The sequence below is a fragment of the Ruditapes philippinarum genome, unplaced genomic scaffold (assembly GCF_026571515.1).
Source record: "Ruditapes philippinarum isolate M1 unplaced genomic scaffold, ASM2657151v2 ctg18117_1_1_1_1, whole genome shotgun sequence".
In the NCBI taxonomy this organism is placed as follows: domain Eukaryota; kingdom Metazoa; phylum Mollusca; class Bivalvia; order Venerida; family Veneridae; genus Ruditapes; species Ruditapes philippinarum.
In genome coordinates, this window is record NW_026854513.1 from 1,008 (window position 1) to 17,156 (window position 16,149).

The window sequence follows — 16,149 nt, forward strand, 5'->3', positions numbered from 1 at the left end:
CTTTGATTTAAAAAAAAAAACTGACAAAAAACCTGTAAACACATTGCATGTGAAATGTTTCAAAACACCTAGCATGAGTTGTGTAAGCACTGTATTTACGAAATATTTATGTTTCAAAAAGCGCTAAATATTCCGATGATGTTCTGATAATGAGGGGCGAGCTTTTACGGCCGCCACATATAACACCGAATACAATGCAAAAAAACTCAGAGAAACACTCGAGTACCCTAGTAATTGTATTATTCATGTATCAATGTTAAGAAACATTAAACACTTCAAGGATTCAATTTATCACCAAGAAAAAAAAGACATCAGAAAATAATTTTAGCACGTTTTTTAAAATATAAATTGTGTTCCTTACAAACAAAAACCGTTCTTAAAATATTTTTTTTTAAAAATCAAATTTCTTAGCATATAGAAATATCAAACCTGGAATTTGGGAAAGTTGCTGGCCAAAACATTGAGGGACATCAGTAAAAGCGAGTGTGTTATCGGTTCCCCACCATTGTGGTGGAACCCCGCCAGTTAAAGATCCTGTGAAAGAGACAATACCATTAAAGATTTATGGACCTAACTCTAATTATGATGCATAATTGTTGGCATATAATTTATTCAAAAAAGGTTAAAAGGAACTGAATAATCATACTTCAGTTATTTGTATGAACCTATTTTAAACCCCGCAAGCTTTGCTCAGGAAATGGAACGTGTTTGTCTTCAGGTGCGCGGGCTTGAGTCTTGTTTATAACGCACATATATTCCGTCTTGGATTATTCTTCCTCCAGTCCGTATGGAAAAGAATAAACTATTGTTTTTTTTTTTAATAAAGGAACATGCGTTGAGTTACTTAATATCGAATCATGAGAGAAAAAATAATGTTACATCTAATGCTTGTTAAAAAAACAGTGGTAAATCGCTTTTTTTTGATTGCTAAAAACTTTACCATAAAATAAGTTGGGATACATGCATTTTCAGATGTGATAATCATTTTCTATAATCTACAAGAAACTGTTGTTTTAAGAACTGTTGTTTTACCTGTTAAAACTCTGACGAATTTCTGTGCCATTAGCATTCCTATATAACTATATACTTCAATGGTTGATTCTCCTCGTTCAAATAATTGCTAACCCGTTGGAAGACCTAAATTACATATAACCATATAAATAATTATATATTTTTGCAAAGGGTTTGAAAACTTTCATTTGTAAACCTTCATTTGTTTTATTTTAATATGTTTGTTAATGGATTCTATCACGCTCCAAAAGTTTGACCATTTAATGTACCATGACGCAAGGGTAGTTGGTCACGTGACATTGGTTTACGTTGTCATTCAGTTACCGCTAATTGCCGCGCCAATGTCTTGAAAGGTAGTTCCTAATTTTTTTGTTATACCTTACAATATTTTAATTATAAACATATACCATGCTCAAAGCAAATATTTGCCGATCCAAAATGGTATATATTTTTTCCGATGTAGCTCTGGTAATTTTCCCTATATACTTGCAGAAATTTGTGACACAGTGTTGTCGCATCGAAAATTTTCTGCAAGCATTAATACGCAATTAAATAAAATCTGAGACTGTTTTTTTTAAGTCTAACATCGAATCCATAAAAGTACTGACACACAGACATTTTGAGTTGCGTACTGTAGCAGTGGCATTGATCTAAAGCATGGTTCTGATTTATAATAATTTATTATTTTTAACATTGCCGCTAACAAACAAGTTACACGCAAAATATTAACATAAGATATCAAACTATTGTAAAATGCTGGCAACAAAAAGGCATCATAATAGGCATCATGATTATTGGGCGCTTTGCATCACAATATCAAGGTATTTAATACTGCATTTAATACTGTATCAAGCGTCACAATACCAGGAAAATTGTATTTAATTGGCAATAAAATTATTATTAATTGAATTTAGTGAACATCATGTAATTAAGTTGAAAACTAGTTACATTTAAGTGGGCACAAACATACATAATTTAATTGCAAGATAATATGAACTTACAGCATTTAATACTGTATCAAGCGATTACATTTTTTAACTAAACGATATTCTAAACTACATTACCTTTGCATTTTAAATGTGCATCAAAGTAAAACTTGTGTACTTGTCCAGTCCCATTGATATCTCTGATACTTTCTTCCCTAGCCTACTCATCTCGGACACATATTTCTGTTTATGTAACTCTAACGCCAGAGACAGGAACGATTGTTTCTCCCGGTGATATTAGAGCGTCTGTCTGACGCTTGTTTTTCAAGGTGAAAAATTCATTTTCATATTTTTTCGCCATTGTCGAGCCGGCTATGTTTAAAACCCTGTTTAACCCATGTAGATGAGGATAAAAGCTTTTGAAAAGCACCATTAATTTTATTCTTTATATCAGTAAGTTTCAACCGATTTGCTAGAACTTCTTGAGTATATTGGCCTATATAAAGCGCGTGGATCTCTTCACGCGCAATGTTTAGTGACAATTCAACACAGTCTATTTCTGTATAAGTCTGGTTACCGCCGTTCCCGACGTTGCTAAGCACATTCCTAAAAGGTTGTCTTACATATGGTAATACCCGTTTAGTGAGTACGCTCATGAATACAAACAGTTTAAGGTCATCTTCATTTAAATCTTTCCAAAGTGAGTCCAGTTGGTGAAAGTAGTCCGCGTTTATTATTTGAACAGGAATGTCATCTCGTAGTGTTCCAATAGCAGCGTCCCACATGAATGAAGGATATTCTGTCTTCAGGTTAGCGTAAGTATATTGAAACGTTATGTACTGCAGATCTATTGTTGTTTTGGTATTTTCTAAAATCTGAATCAAAGAATGAAAATTAAGGGTTTTTTTTTTTCTTCATTTTAATTGAGTTTTACGTCACACCGACAGAGTATACTTTGTCATATGGCGACGGTCCAGCTTTACTGGTGTAGAAAGACCTTAGGTGCCCTAAGGCACGAACGGGCACCTGACTAGAACCACCGACATTCCTTAAGCTTGATAAAAACGAAGGTATTTAGGTGTTAAAATATGTGTTTCCTAAATCAACAGATTGACAATATATTTAACCATGCCACCACTTTATTTTTATAATGGATTTATCCTGCTTTGGAGCTGTCCATTTATGTTCTTTGAGGTTTTAATATTAGCCAAAATAGAAAAGCCATCAGCATAGAGTCTTGTCCAACTGCACGAATGTGAAAACTGGTCCGATTTTATATTGCAAAGCAAATCTATTATAGCCGCTATTGAAAATATTAATCACGTGTTGTATTCATCAGTTATAATTACTTTTTAAATAATTTACCGTGGAGATATTCGACTCAATATAATAAATCCGAAGAACCTTTTCGAATAAGTCTTCGTAGTCTATTGCTGTGTTGGAAGATTTTTCTCCTGAAGTTTAAAATGATAAGTTATAGAAGATAATTGAGCCGCGTCATGACAAAACCAACATAGTGCGTTTGCGACCAGCATGGATCCAGACCAGCCTGCGCATCCGCGCAGTCTGATCAGGATCCATGTTGTTCGCTATCAGTTTCTCTACTTGTTATAGGGTTTGTAAGCGAACAGCATGGATCCTGATCTGACTGCGCGGATGCGCAGGCTGGTCTGGATCCATGCGGGTCGCAAACGTATTACGTTGGTTTTGTCGTGACACGGCTGAATTATTTTCTGAGAACATAATCCAAATAACGCAATAAATGCATGTTACAGTGTAATCTGATAAGGTTAAAATCGCTAAATGGATATGCCATGGAATTCAATTATTTAAAAATGTCATGAAAGTTTTACATTTTTGTTACGATTAGTGCAAACTTTAATATAATTCTTAGGATTTCCATTGATAACTTTAAGAGTTAATTAATATATATATATATATAGTCTAAATAGAACGTAACATCCTTAGGTCATTCATTCATTGTATGCAACACAAAATGTATGTACATGTATTTTCAGTAATTAAAATGTTAAATACGATATCACATAGGTTTCACGTTTGTCTGCATATCATCACACATAATACAACCTACCAGATGCTTGACGTTTTCGTCTTGATCCCATTGTGGTAATGTATGACTGCAGAAGTGTTGTTAACCTGTCTACATATATGTATGATTCCTGGAAAAAAGAGTATCTGTTCATAAGTTGGCGTCCCATTACAAATGGCTTTTCTTAAGGTGAAATGTATATGAACTTCGTGTATCACGTGATGGTAATTATCGTGATTGCACGGTAGACAACAGTCGTTGCTAGATAATACATTATGAAGTAGATTTTGAAACGCAATGCATGACACATTACTTCCAAGACGTAAATTGTCTCGTTTCTATCTTTCTCTTGAATATATCTCTATATATAAAGCTTGTAATTGAAACAGAATATATATTTACCTCTCCTTTGATCACAGTATTGCTATACATCTTTAACTGAACATACTCTGACGTTGGTTCCAGCTGGAAATAAAAGGTAAAATACGAGCGTATTTTGCTAATTAGTATACGTGTGTGTAAATTGCGCAACTGAGATGCGCTAACCGAGGGCAATTTAGATCTGACGAGTCCCTTTTTACTTAATTTAGGCTGGGAATCGCACTAAACAATGTTGTTGTTTTTTACAACTTAATTTTGAGAATACCGGTTTTTTTTTTATTATCTTTTTTACATTTTATCAGTATTAAGTGCCCCCGATTGGTTAGTTCTGGCTTCCAAAACTTTATAAGCCGCCTTTTTAACATTTTTCTTTCTTCTGATGCGACATTAACACGTCATGTCGTGTACGCTTAAGGCCTTAAGCTACCAGTTGGTTCTATGTCAGATTTTTGATTTTATGTTTTAGTCCTTTGAACCTCGGTGGAGCTGTTAGTATTAAAAGCATGGGTTAATGTTCAGAATTGATTTATGTTTATAAATTACAATACTTTATATTTAATGGTAATTTTTTAATATCAATAGCTAATCGCTGTACTTTAAATTATAATTATCGATAAGGTCAAATAAAGAGCATTTCGGACGGTTAAATTCCTCAGGATTAAATATATTAAATATTTTGTTTAAACTGACATCGTAACACAATATATTTAACATACCATTACCTACCTTCAAGGCAGTAACGTAGTCTCCATTTTCATTAAATGCTGGGGTTGTTGATATTTTAAAGAAAGTTGAGACTTCAAACATTGTCACAGCATCACGTAACACCTCCTCAACAGTGCTAGGTATGTCTGCATTATCATTCATACCCAGCGAATCTACAAAGTTGTGGAGTTCTTGAATCTCTGCAACAGATATATCATGCCAATCAAAATATAAATATAAAATATAAAGTCTGATCAGGATCCATACTGTTCGCTATCAGTTTCTCTACTTGTAATAGGGTTTGTAAGCCCTGATCAGACTGCGCGGATGCTCAGGCTGGTCTGCATCCATGCTGGTCGCAAACCCATTTTTTTGGTTTTGTCATGACACGGCTCAAATATATTAAAGGCACATTATGCCTCAGGAACAAACAATTTTGTCATTCTTTTGAAAGGACAAACATGAATTTCATTACGTTTGTAGATATTTGCTTAAGAGTATTTTAGATGCTTATCCCCTGATGAAAGTAACACTGAATGTGAAATTAATTGTTATAATAGTAGCAAAATGTAATCAAAGTAGGTCATGTAATTAATTAATAAATGTTAAAACATGCAATAAAGAAGTATTTACCATCACTTTCCAAATCAATTTGGCTATTAGATTCTAGGCATGACTGATAAAGCCGCCTCGAAAGCTTGGCTGAGAAACTTTCATCATCTCTGTAAGGACGCTGCAATAAATCTGAAAATACAATTTGTCAATATTTTCTTAGTTTTAGATTAGATTATGGAGAAATTTAACTTTTTTCAACTACGTTGAAATAGAATAATGAATTTCTTACATACGCATTTACGTGTATTACCTTGATAAGTATTTCAATACTAAATGACTGGTAATTGTTAGTTTTCCCTCAAAGATAAAATATTACTTATAATTAATTTTTGTAGGATAATAGCTGTTGTTTGCATGGTCTTAATTGTGAATCATTTGAGCCGCGCCATGACAAAACCAACGTTATGGGTTTGCGACCAGCATGGATCCAAACCAGCCTGCGCATCCGTGCAGTCTGATCAGGATCCATGCTGTTCGCTTACATACTCTATAACAAGTAGAGAAACTGATAGCGAACAGCATGGATCCTGATCAGATTGCGCGGATGCGCAGGCTGGTCTGGATCCATGCTGGTCGCAAACCTATAATGTTGGTATTGTCGTGACGCGGCTCAATTTTGTGATATAGCATAGCTTTTATCAGGTTAAATATTTATAGAGGTACACATATGTACGACAGTTATAACAGAAACGCATTTTGCAGTTTTTCACTCGTATATATATTTACTTTTACCATCTTTATAATTTGATTAAAGCGTTAAGTAATGATAAAAACACCTTTTATATTCAAAAGAAGATCATGTCTTAGTTCTGCTTGTAATGATTCCGGAACATTTTGCTCGCCCTTATGTTCCTTGGATTTTTGTTTTCTTATCCAATTGCCACACGCAAACTTGTAAAATTTTTCGCACGGATTCCATCCAAAGTCTACCCTTTCTAATGTTTTACTTGCAGCTAAACAAACGTTTGATGTGCATTGTGTTAAATTTGCAAACAAAGTCGGGATAACCGTAACCTGAGACGTGGTTGGCGACAATGTTTCCGTGCTAACCGTATCCTGAGAGGTCACCGGGTCAACTGTGACCTTAGAAGTAGTTGGCGACAAGGTCGGGTCTGAAATTTTGTTCACTCCACTGTTTGTCCCATGTTTGGTTGAGTTACTTATAAAAGACACTGTAGATAATGACGAGAAAAGTGTATTATTTGTAATTGCATGCTTACTGCCTGACACAGACGATCCTGTTGAGGACTTAAATCCAGTTGATGACCCCGAAGTAAACAAGGTCGAGAAAACTGTATCTTTTGTTATGTCATGCGTACTGCCTGACACTGACGGTCCAACTGAGGACTTCGATCCGCTTGAAGACACGGAAGTAGACAATGTCGAGAGTAACGTACTTTTTGTTATCTGTGTACTGCCTGACACAGATGATACAATTGAAGACTTTGATCTAGTTGAGATCCCCGTAGAAGATAATTTCGAGAAAATGGAACTTTTTGTTATTTGGTGTGTACTGTCTGACAAAGAAGATTTACTTGATGACCTTGGAGTAGATGACTTTGTCGTTGATAACAGAGATGCCGTAGTTGTTGCATATGGTTGTGTTTCATTTTCTGAAGACACAACAGTTGCTTTAAACGTTGTTACTTTATTTGTTCCTGTTGTTTCTGATGTACGCTTCGTTGCCGAGGTAACACTTTTTGAAATAGTAAGATCTGGTGATTGTTTTGATGTTCTAGATGATGCAGATGATGTTTTTGATGTTGATTGAGTTGATATATTATCAACAGAAGTTTTAATCCTTGGTCTTGATGTTAGAAAATTTGATCCAGGTGTAGAGCCATGAGTCGTAACTGTTTGTGTTGTTGATGTTATTGTTCGTACAACTTCACTGCTGGAATTATTCTGCAAACACAAAAGGAAATTTCAAACTCTATATCTAAATGCATTCCCTTTTTTCTGGCATAGTAACGGTTTAGTTCAGTTTATTGCTGATTATAACTGCATTTTTAACACTTAACAGACAAATGCAAGAAAAAAATTGTGATTTCGTGAAATCAAAATGTTAAAATTATGAATCATTGAAGTCAAAATTGTCAATTCAAAAAGATGACATTGAAAAATTATGAAGTTGAAATATTCCCGCCCGTCTACTGTCCAAATGAAATTGACTGTATATTTTTTTATATTAAGATGTTGTTTTCTTTACATTAAGATGTTGTTCTTACCTAGTGAAAAGGATCAATTTTGGGCTCATTTTAATTAAATTTGAAAAAAAGTTTTAAACTAAGGCACCTATTCAAAGCAGTCACGCTTCATCTCTTAAAAGGCCAGGTCAAGTAAAGTGCTTGGCAAAAAATTCATTGCCAATTAACATTGTTGCCGCACAATAAAGCAAGTCATACATGTATACCTAGTACATGATTGTATATTTTGATCGAAATAAAAACACATAGTAAAATTATTAAAAGTCGAGATTGCCGTAAATGAAATAAAGTTACCGGATCAAAGGATTTAATTTATTAAATCTCTACTTAGCATATCTTTGTGTCTACCTAATCACACTGTGAACGAAAAGTTGTTTAAATATTACGATCGTTTCAATTCAATATTTATTTCAAGATTTATGCTAATTTTCATGTAAAATTCAAAAATGTATTAAAAAAGTGAAATATTTTGAAGTGAACAAAGAAAATAATTTACACTGTGTAAAGCAGCACTAGCAACTCACGTTAATTACCAAATTAGGTAACAAAAGAAAAGCAAATATAGCCCAGTATATTTTGGCTCAACTTGAGGCATGCAGTATTTCACGTCAGCTATGTGTCACCTTGTTCACGGCGAAAAAAGAAAAAGAAAATATGTCACTTACATTTTCATTTGATCTTGATAGTGTTGTTGAAAGAACTAGAACAATAATCAACAACACGAAGATGATGAGCGCAAAGTAAACGCTGAATCCAATTACGGTTTTCTCCCTTTGACTGCAGTTTTCGGTTCTTGATGTGTTACACAAAAGTATGGATTTAAGTTTGCTAGAACCACCCTGAAATAAGAAAAGAAGTAAATAATGATTAAACCAATTTTGTTTTAGTCTTATTATTGGAATGCCGTTAGACGCACCAACATATTGAAAAAAATGCTTATATGAAATAATAGAAATATTAAAATGGTTCTTTACATGTGAATTTATCTTTTATTATAATTTAGTTTTCAAGTTGAAATGTAATAAATTTGAAAAATGTATAACTGCACCTAATATTTTCATTAAAGGCCCATTATGCCCAGAAATACTACCATTTTTATTTTTCTAAACCTTTTATATTTAGTATTTTGTTACAGTTTCCAAAAAATACTCATTTGCCATAAAGAGCAACTATCTCTGCTTCTTTTTTTTTGGTATATTCATATAGATTTGTATCTTTTATGGCTTTTCTACCTTTACAACACATTACTTCACATTCAGCGATACTTTCGCCGGTTTTTAAACATGTAACATGCTCTAAATGATTCAAACATTATCAAACACAGTAATTAACATTTCTAAGACTTAAAAAATATATGTAATTCTGACATATAATGTGCCTTTAAAAGCAAATTTTCGTTGACTTTATGTAATAAAGATGCTATAAGAACTTACACCAACGCCTTGCTGCTCAACCACCTCCTGTGTTTCAACTTCTTGTAGAGTAATTGGTTTCAATGCAACTGGTGCATTTTTTAATTTATCTGCAATATTTTGTCGTTGGATACCATCCGATGGAGATAAAGATCTCTGCGAAGGTAGAGGTAACCCTAGTAACCCGCATAAATCTTTGTTTGGTCGCCTTGGTAACGATTTTCGCGCTGCACGCCGTATATCAGTAAAGTATCCATCAAAGTTTTCGCGCTTCCATGGCTGACGTTCATAGCGTTTATCCGTTATAGCCCAACTTACACTCATGATCACTCTGAACTAGGTAGCAGACAGAAGAACACGCCATGACAGTAAGAAAAAATCAGACAGCAACATCCTTACACGATATATTGTAAAATATGCTTAATTTTCATTTATCAACTGAATAAGAATTTCATTACAATAAATACATAGTATTTCACTTCGACATTCCATTCATTTGATAAGTACGTTGTGACAAAAACGAGAACAATTCTATATCTGGATTAATGACGGATTAAAGATTAGCCTAAAATATGTTTTTTAAATTCAGATCAAAATAATATAAACGTTTTAAAAGAGTGATAAAAACATTATTTTTGTTCTCGTGCCTGTCATTATAGCAGGATAGATAAATTATATATATAGACATGGTTATTTTAATACATTATAATCATAATATGTTATCATGTTATATTTGAATTGTCTTCATGTAGATTTCAAATCTAAATTGCATATATGTATTTCAATTTTTAAAGTTTTAAACCTAGTTTTGTTTTGAAATTGTGTATTTTATCTCAGCCAAAAATACTCGTTTACGAAAGGTAACATTTCAAAATATCCTATTTTAGTGTAAATTGGGATATGTACACGTGGTTGTAGTATCATATTACACTAACCTATATATACCATAACCTATACATACACCTAACATCCTTGTCCTCATTTGAATTTCTAACAGTCTATTGTAAGTTTGAAGGGGTGTCAAGATCAAAACAAGAAGATAATAGTATATACCTGGCATTATACAAGAGCACTTCTGAAAGATAATTAATAAAATCATTTGTACGTTTCGAACAGAAACAGAAGATCATGTTACTCCATGTTATTTTGCAAGTGTGCGTGTTTATTCATTTGTGCGTTCGCTCGTTGTTATTGATTTTTTTTCGTTGATGTTATTGTTTTCTTTTCTTTTGTTGTTGTTGTTGTTGTGTGTGTGTGTGTGTGTGTGCGTGCGTGCGTGCGTGCGTGCGTGCGTGCGTGCGTGCGTGCGTGTGTGTGTGCGTGCGTGCGTGTGTTTTCTTTTTTTTTTTTAAGACCTACGAAAAACGTGTCACCATTATAAACACTATATAAACGCGTTGTAAAAAGTTGGCGATTTATTTAATGTTGTCTCCTTTGTTGCGAAAAATGTTTGTTCGCTGAAAATGTTTTTTAGGAATGGTCATTTTAATGTTTGGTCGGTCGTTCTGTCGCTTGTCGTTTGAATATTCCAGATAAGTTTCAAAAGTGTAGTAAATATAGAAATTAATTACGAATGTAGGGAAATAATTAAATAAACTTGTTGCATACACATTTCCTTAGAAGTTTTGAAAGCCTTTCAATTGTGCGAAGATTGAGACTAAAATAAGTCTTGGAGCACCACACAAAAAGAAATAATTTCAATATAGTTAATTTTTTTCCTGTGGAAGACAATGGCTCACTTTAAATTCATGATGAGACATCTGAGAGGATCCGGTCATCGACTCTGAAAACACCTCATCTGGTACATTTTGCCTTTCGGTACGCCACCTTGCTCTAGTGTCAAATGGTTGACAGTCAAAAATCGCTTCATCCTATTGGTCAGGCTAGCTCTATAATATTGTATAGGTGTGACAACCATATTTTATACTTGTATTCGATTTAATTTCTTTAACTGTGTTTCAATATGTAGTCAGAAATGTATTTGATTAAAATGAAATTGGATGTATCTTAAAAAGGAGTTGTTCAAGCAAGATAATGCATTAACTATTCTACATAAGTGCATTGAAACCCATGCGAAAGAGGAAAAATATGCGAACAGTAAAAAAATGTTAGGGATTTCCAATTGCATTATACAAAAAGAAACAAAACCAATATAAAGACCAACATAACTTTGAAAAGAATTTGCCTTTGTATAAGGGTATTTTTAATAATTCTTTTGTATACATCTTAACGTCGTAAGTTTGTAATATTTTCCGTGATCGTTGGTTGATAGTAAGAGAAGGAACAAAATGTGACATATATTTAGATGACAGAGTATAGTGAAAAACTTAAAATTGCAGTAACATTCAAATCTATGATTATTTATCTGTGATCAGGGAAAAGCGGTAAGTATTTAAACTTTTTCTGTTTCGTTTTATAAAACACTTGATTTTATATATAAATAAATCTTACAAAAACTATAATTATATAAAGAACATTTTAGAGTCAGAAATACGTAAATAGCAAACCAATTTTATTTCCGGTCCGTACCGGATGTAGTAACACAGCAATTTTAATGGTCGTTTTTACAATATATGATTGCAGATTGCACGTTCAAATAATTCCGTCAAAGAAATTGAACGGGTAGCGACCCATACTTAAACTAACAATATTTTGCATATTGAATTTTCTTTAAAGCGATAATAACAACACGAGAGTCCGAGAGTCTATTCATTAATGTATGTATTAATACGCCCACAGTTAACGTATACCATGCGTACTAAGCTTTTATGCAAGAAAAGAAGATAAATGCAATCTTTCGTGCATAACATATGCGGTAAAAATGAGGATGCTTATGTAGGTGGTAATGCACAAAGAAGGTGCATTTGCGCTATTCGTGCATCAATCTTTTCGTCTTATTCGATAATTCATTCCGCATTTCGTTATTGGTTATGCGTACAAAAAAATATTTTGTCATGCTTTCTATGTGCAAGTGCGGTGTCATTTTACAGTTCTGTTTTGGTAATGACATTACTGGGACTGTCATATTGCAAGAAGCTGTTTTATATTGCACCCTGAGTCACGCACAATAATGGCGTGTGGCCACGTGAATCTATCCATTTATGCATGTTTTCTCCTCCGTTTATTTATAGGCGCCTAGTTTTTAGGCAAGAATGTCTTATAAATATTGATTGTAACCTTCAAGTAACATGATACAGAACTACTTTTTACTCTAATTGTAAACATCGCTATTATTATTTATCAAACTTTTTATTCGTAAAAGCTTTTTGCAATCGTGAATACAAATATTCATTTGATTTTATCAGGGTTTTTTTTTAATTTTTAGTTTTATTCAAACTCTTAATTATTATTCATTTCACTTTAACACCCTTTCACATTTCAGATCATGGAAGTATATCTGCTTTCTACGCTTTTAACAGCTTTCGTTTTTGCCGAGTTGGAAGTGATTAAAGATGCATGCACAATTTGTAACTGTTCCATGCCAACCGTGGTAAACTGTTCCTACCGCGGTCTTAAACATATTCCTAAACATATAAGTAAAGAAACAACCGTTTTGAACTTGTCATCAAATTCTATAAAAAGCATAGACAATGGAAAAATCAAAAAGTTAAACAATCTTATTATTTTGGATTTATACAACAACTCTCTGAGGTTACAAAATATCTCAGACTATACGTTTAATGGACTTTCTAAGTTAAAGGTTTTAAATATTTCCCTAAATGAGCAGTTTCCACTCACCAATGAAACGACACCACTAATGCTTTTTGATAATCTACAATCCCTTGAAGTCTTGAAAATGTATGGAACAACAGGGACATATAAGGATAAAGAAGGATATCCAGATGAACAGTTAGGAAAACTCGGGTCATTAAAGGAACTTTGGATTGACGGACGCCCAAATTTGAAATTCGGTCCTGGATTTAGAAATATCAGTACTCTTAAAGTGTTGCGCCTAGCTGGAGATTACATCGAGCCACCATGGAGAAGTCCAGAATATTGCATGACTAACATAAACAGTGGAATGTTCGATAATCTTATTTCATTAACTCACCTCTATGTCAGAAAATGTAACGTAGAAAAGGTTGAAGAGGACGCGTTTAAAGAACTTCAGAATCTGCAATACTTAGATATATCTGTAAATCGTCAGCTCACGCTGGCAGGAGTATCGATTGCACTCAGTAGCTTACAAAACAAAATTGATACATTAGTTTTAAACGAAATTGAAATAGCCAAGCCGCAAAAAAACATAGTGATATTAACAACAAGAATGGCACAATCTCTCAGTCATGTACCACTCCGGGAACTTCATTTGGATAACAATCGTATTGAACTAATAGAGCTAAATGTATTCCAGACCTTACCGAAAACTTTACAAGTGGTTAGTTTAAAAGAGAATAAATTCTACCAAGGTTATTACATTTTCATGTCAAGATACATGGAGAACTTAACGCACCTAGATTTATCATATCAATTTTTCACTAAAGAATGGACAATTTTGCACCGCGCTGATAAAACAGACACAATTGAAGCCAATCGTTGTTCGCTTAAGAATGAGGAAATGGAGTTCACAAACATGCAACATATTTCAGAGATTAATGTACCAAGAAATGGAAGCAACTGTAGTTCAAAGAACGCTCCCTCTACTCAGAGATTGGAGAATAATGTTGATATAAATCGTTTTGAAATAATTGAAGAGGAAAGCTACAACGTAGATATATTACAACATAAAATAAAAAATGTAGCCAGAAGTAATCTCAATCTAGATGAAATATTAGACTATGCAGTATCTTTCACATGTCCATATATAGGAAAGGACAATTACATTCCACCTGGAACTATCATTAGCTATTTGCCTCCAAAGTTGGAAGACCTTGATCTAAGTGTCAGCAATCTAGCAAGTCCAATTTTTGAAATGGTTCTTAATAAGAATAATTCCCTAAAAAAGTTGAACGTAAGCCAGTCGCTATTGTACTGTTGGCAAGGACCAGTTGCTGGTTTGGAAAAACTTCAGATATTAGACTTGTCCGAGAACTACTGTTATAATGTTTCTAGAAACTTTTTCAAATTTGCTGTTAACTTAGTAGAATTGTATCTAAATGATAATATGTTGGGCTCTTCTTTTGCATATAACGATTCTTGCGAAATACTGAAACCTCTCACGTCACTCACATTGATAAACATAGCATATAATCGAATACACCAAATCCCGAAAAACTTTCTCCTGTATCAACGGCATCTGGTCAAATTATTTGCATATGGTAATGTTATTGAAGAGTTTGAAATAAAACTTGGACACATGACAAAGCTTAGATATCTAGATATGCATTTAAATTACATAAGTTCACTATCAGAAACGACAAGATGTGAATTGGAGTCTATCGCTGCGAGTATAGAAAACCCGTCAAAGAATAACAGCTTAAAAGTAAATCTAAACAGGAATCGAATTCATTGTTACTGCTATAATATAGACTTTTTAAACTGGATATTGGAACATTCCGACAAAAACAATGGCTTAGATATTGAAATCTCGGAATGTATCCATCAAAAGAATTTGAGCAGAGTTTATATAGAATCTCTTTACCACCTTGAGAACATTGTTAATGAACTTAAAAAGGAATGCCAGTCATATGTTGGTGTAATGGTCGGCCTTGCCATCGCCCTTGTTCTTATTATCAATGTCATATTGGGGATAATCGTACACAAACACCGCTGGAAAATTCAATATTGGTATTATGTTGTATTCTGTAACTATAATTTTAGAATTAATTTTAGGAGAACGAACTATGAAGAAATTGGAGATACGTACAAATATGATGTTTTCGTTGCCTCCGCTCCAGAGGATGATGCAGACCGGATGAGAAGAAATCACAACGATAAAGACTTTGTTATGGACAAACTGCGACCGGTTTTAAAAGCCAGTAATCTAGTTGCATTCGTGCAAGTTTACCATATACAAGGCAATGGAAATCTGATTCAGATTATTGGTAGGGCAATCCATTCAAGTCGGGTGGTATTATTTGTGTTCTCCAAAGATTGGTGCAATGATGTTGGAATGAGAACTGCTGTCCACATGTGGCAATGTGATGTACTGAATAGGCATTGTAAAACTTCAATACTTGGAATTGAATTGGATGAAATGACTGGTAAAGATGCGGAAATGATTCAGGATTTACATTGCAGTAAGATAATGGATTATCCGAACAAACCGGAAAACCGTGACGAGGAGATATTTTGGAAGGAATGTACATCTCAAATACGACGTCTTTGCAATAAAAGCAACGGTGCGGTATAGATTGAATTGATGATGATAACGCCAGCAATGAAATCGAGTTTCACATTATTTTAGAGCGTTACAAAAAGATAATTTAAGATTTGTATAAAAACTGTTCGTCTTGTGCTCTACACATCGTTCGTATATGTTTTGAGAGGGATATGTTGTTTTGTTTGCCATTTTTGTACAGTTGTTTAAGTATCTGTATTCAGTCAATCATGTACACGTACATTATAACTTGATGGCAATTGATGAGACCGCTTATGCAATTCTCAATCCCAGCCAAAACAAGGAAACATGACCTACTTAAGACCGAACAAATCTCGAGCACCGCATGCATTGCTTAAAAACATGAAATCATTATCACTAAAGCCAGCCCTTCCCGCAAGATTTGTGTTTATAAAATAATATATCATGTGTACCTTTGTATCAAATGACATTATTTCACCATTATTAACATGTTTTTATGTAATAAACATTGATATATCTAATTTTTAGAAATACATCTAAGTTTATTGTGTTGGGTTTTTATAATCAATGAAAAGCACGTTGAATATATATTTCACAACTA

General features: G+C 33.6%; 2 protein-coding genes across 2 annotated transcripts; one reads left to right on the forward strand and one right to left on the reverse strand.

Annotated features, from left to right (window-relative positions):
• Positions 1-2,281: 2,281 nt before the first annotated feature.
• Positions 2,282-9,812, reverse strand: LOC132740326 (uncharacterized). The gene is made up of 9 exons (XM_060728201.1): positions 9,329-9,812; positions 8,561-8,734; positions 6,465-7,593; positions 5,707-5,817; positions 5,095-5,273; positions 4,390-4,452; positions 4,030-4,117; positions 3,303-3,391; positions 2,282-2,812 (listed from the first exon to the last, which is right to left on the reverse strand). Exons 1-9 carry the CDS (start codon positions 9,629-9,631, stop codon positions 2,282-2,284), a joined length of 2,667 nt encoding a protein of 888 aa, XP_060584184.1. The 5' UTR covers positions 9,632-9,812.
• A 1,666-nt stretch (positions 9,813-11,478) lies between these two features.
• On the forward strand, positions 11,479-16,143 carry LOC132740327 (toll-like receptor 4). Its single transcript, XM_060728202.1, has 2 exons — positions 11,479-11,691; positions 12,690-16,143. Exon 2 carries the CDS (start codon positions 12,693-12,695, stop codon positions 15,597-15,599), a length of 2,907 nt encoding a protein of 968 aa, XP_060584185.1. The 5' UTR covers positions 11,479-11,691; positions 12,690-12,692; the 3' UTR covers positions 15,600-16,143.
• The last annotated feature ends 6 nt before the right edge of the window (positions 16,144-16,149 follow it).

Coding starts and splice junctions, on each gene's coding strand:
- LOC132740326 (XM_060728201.1), bottom strand. CDS start 9,631: ATGAGTGTAAGTTGGGCTATAACGGATAAACGCTATGAACGTCAGCCA. Junction 5,818..6,464: donor TCTTCTTTTGAATATAAAAG/GTGTTTTTATCA, acceptor TTGTATTTTCAG/ATTTATTGCAGCGTCCTTAC. Junction 4,118..4,389: donor ATACTGTGATCAAAGGAGAG/GTAAATATATAT, acceptor TCTTTTTTCCAG/GAATCATACATATATGTAGA.
- LOC132740327 (XM_060728202.1), top strand. CDS start 12,693: ATGGAAGTATATCTGCTTTCTACGCTTTTAACAGCTTTCGTTTTTGCC.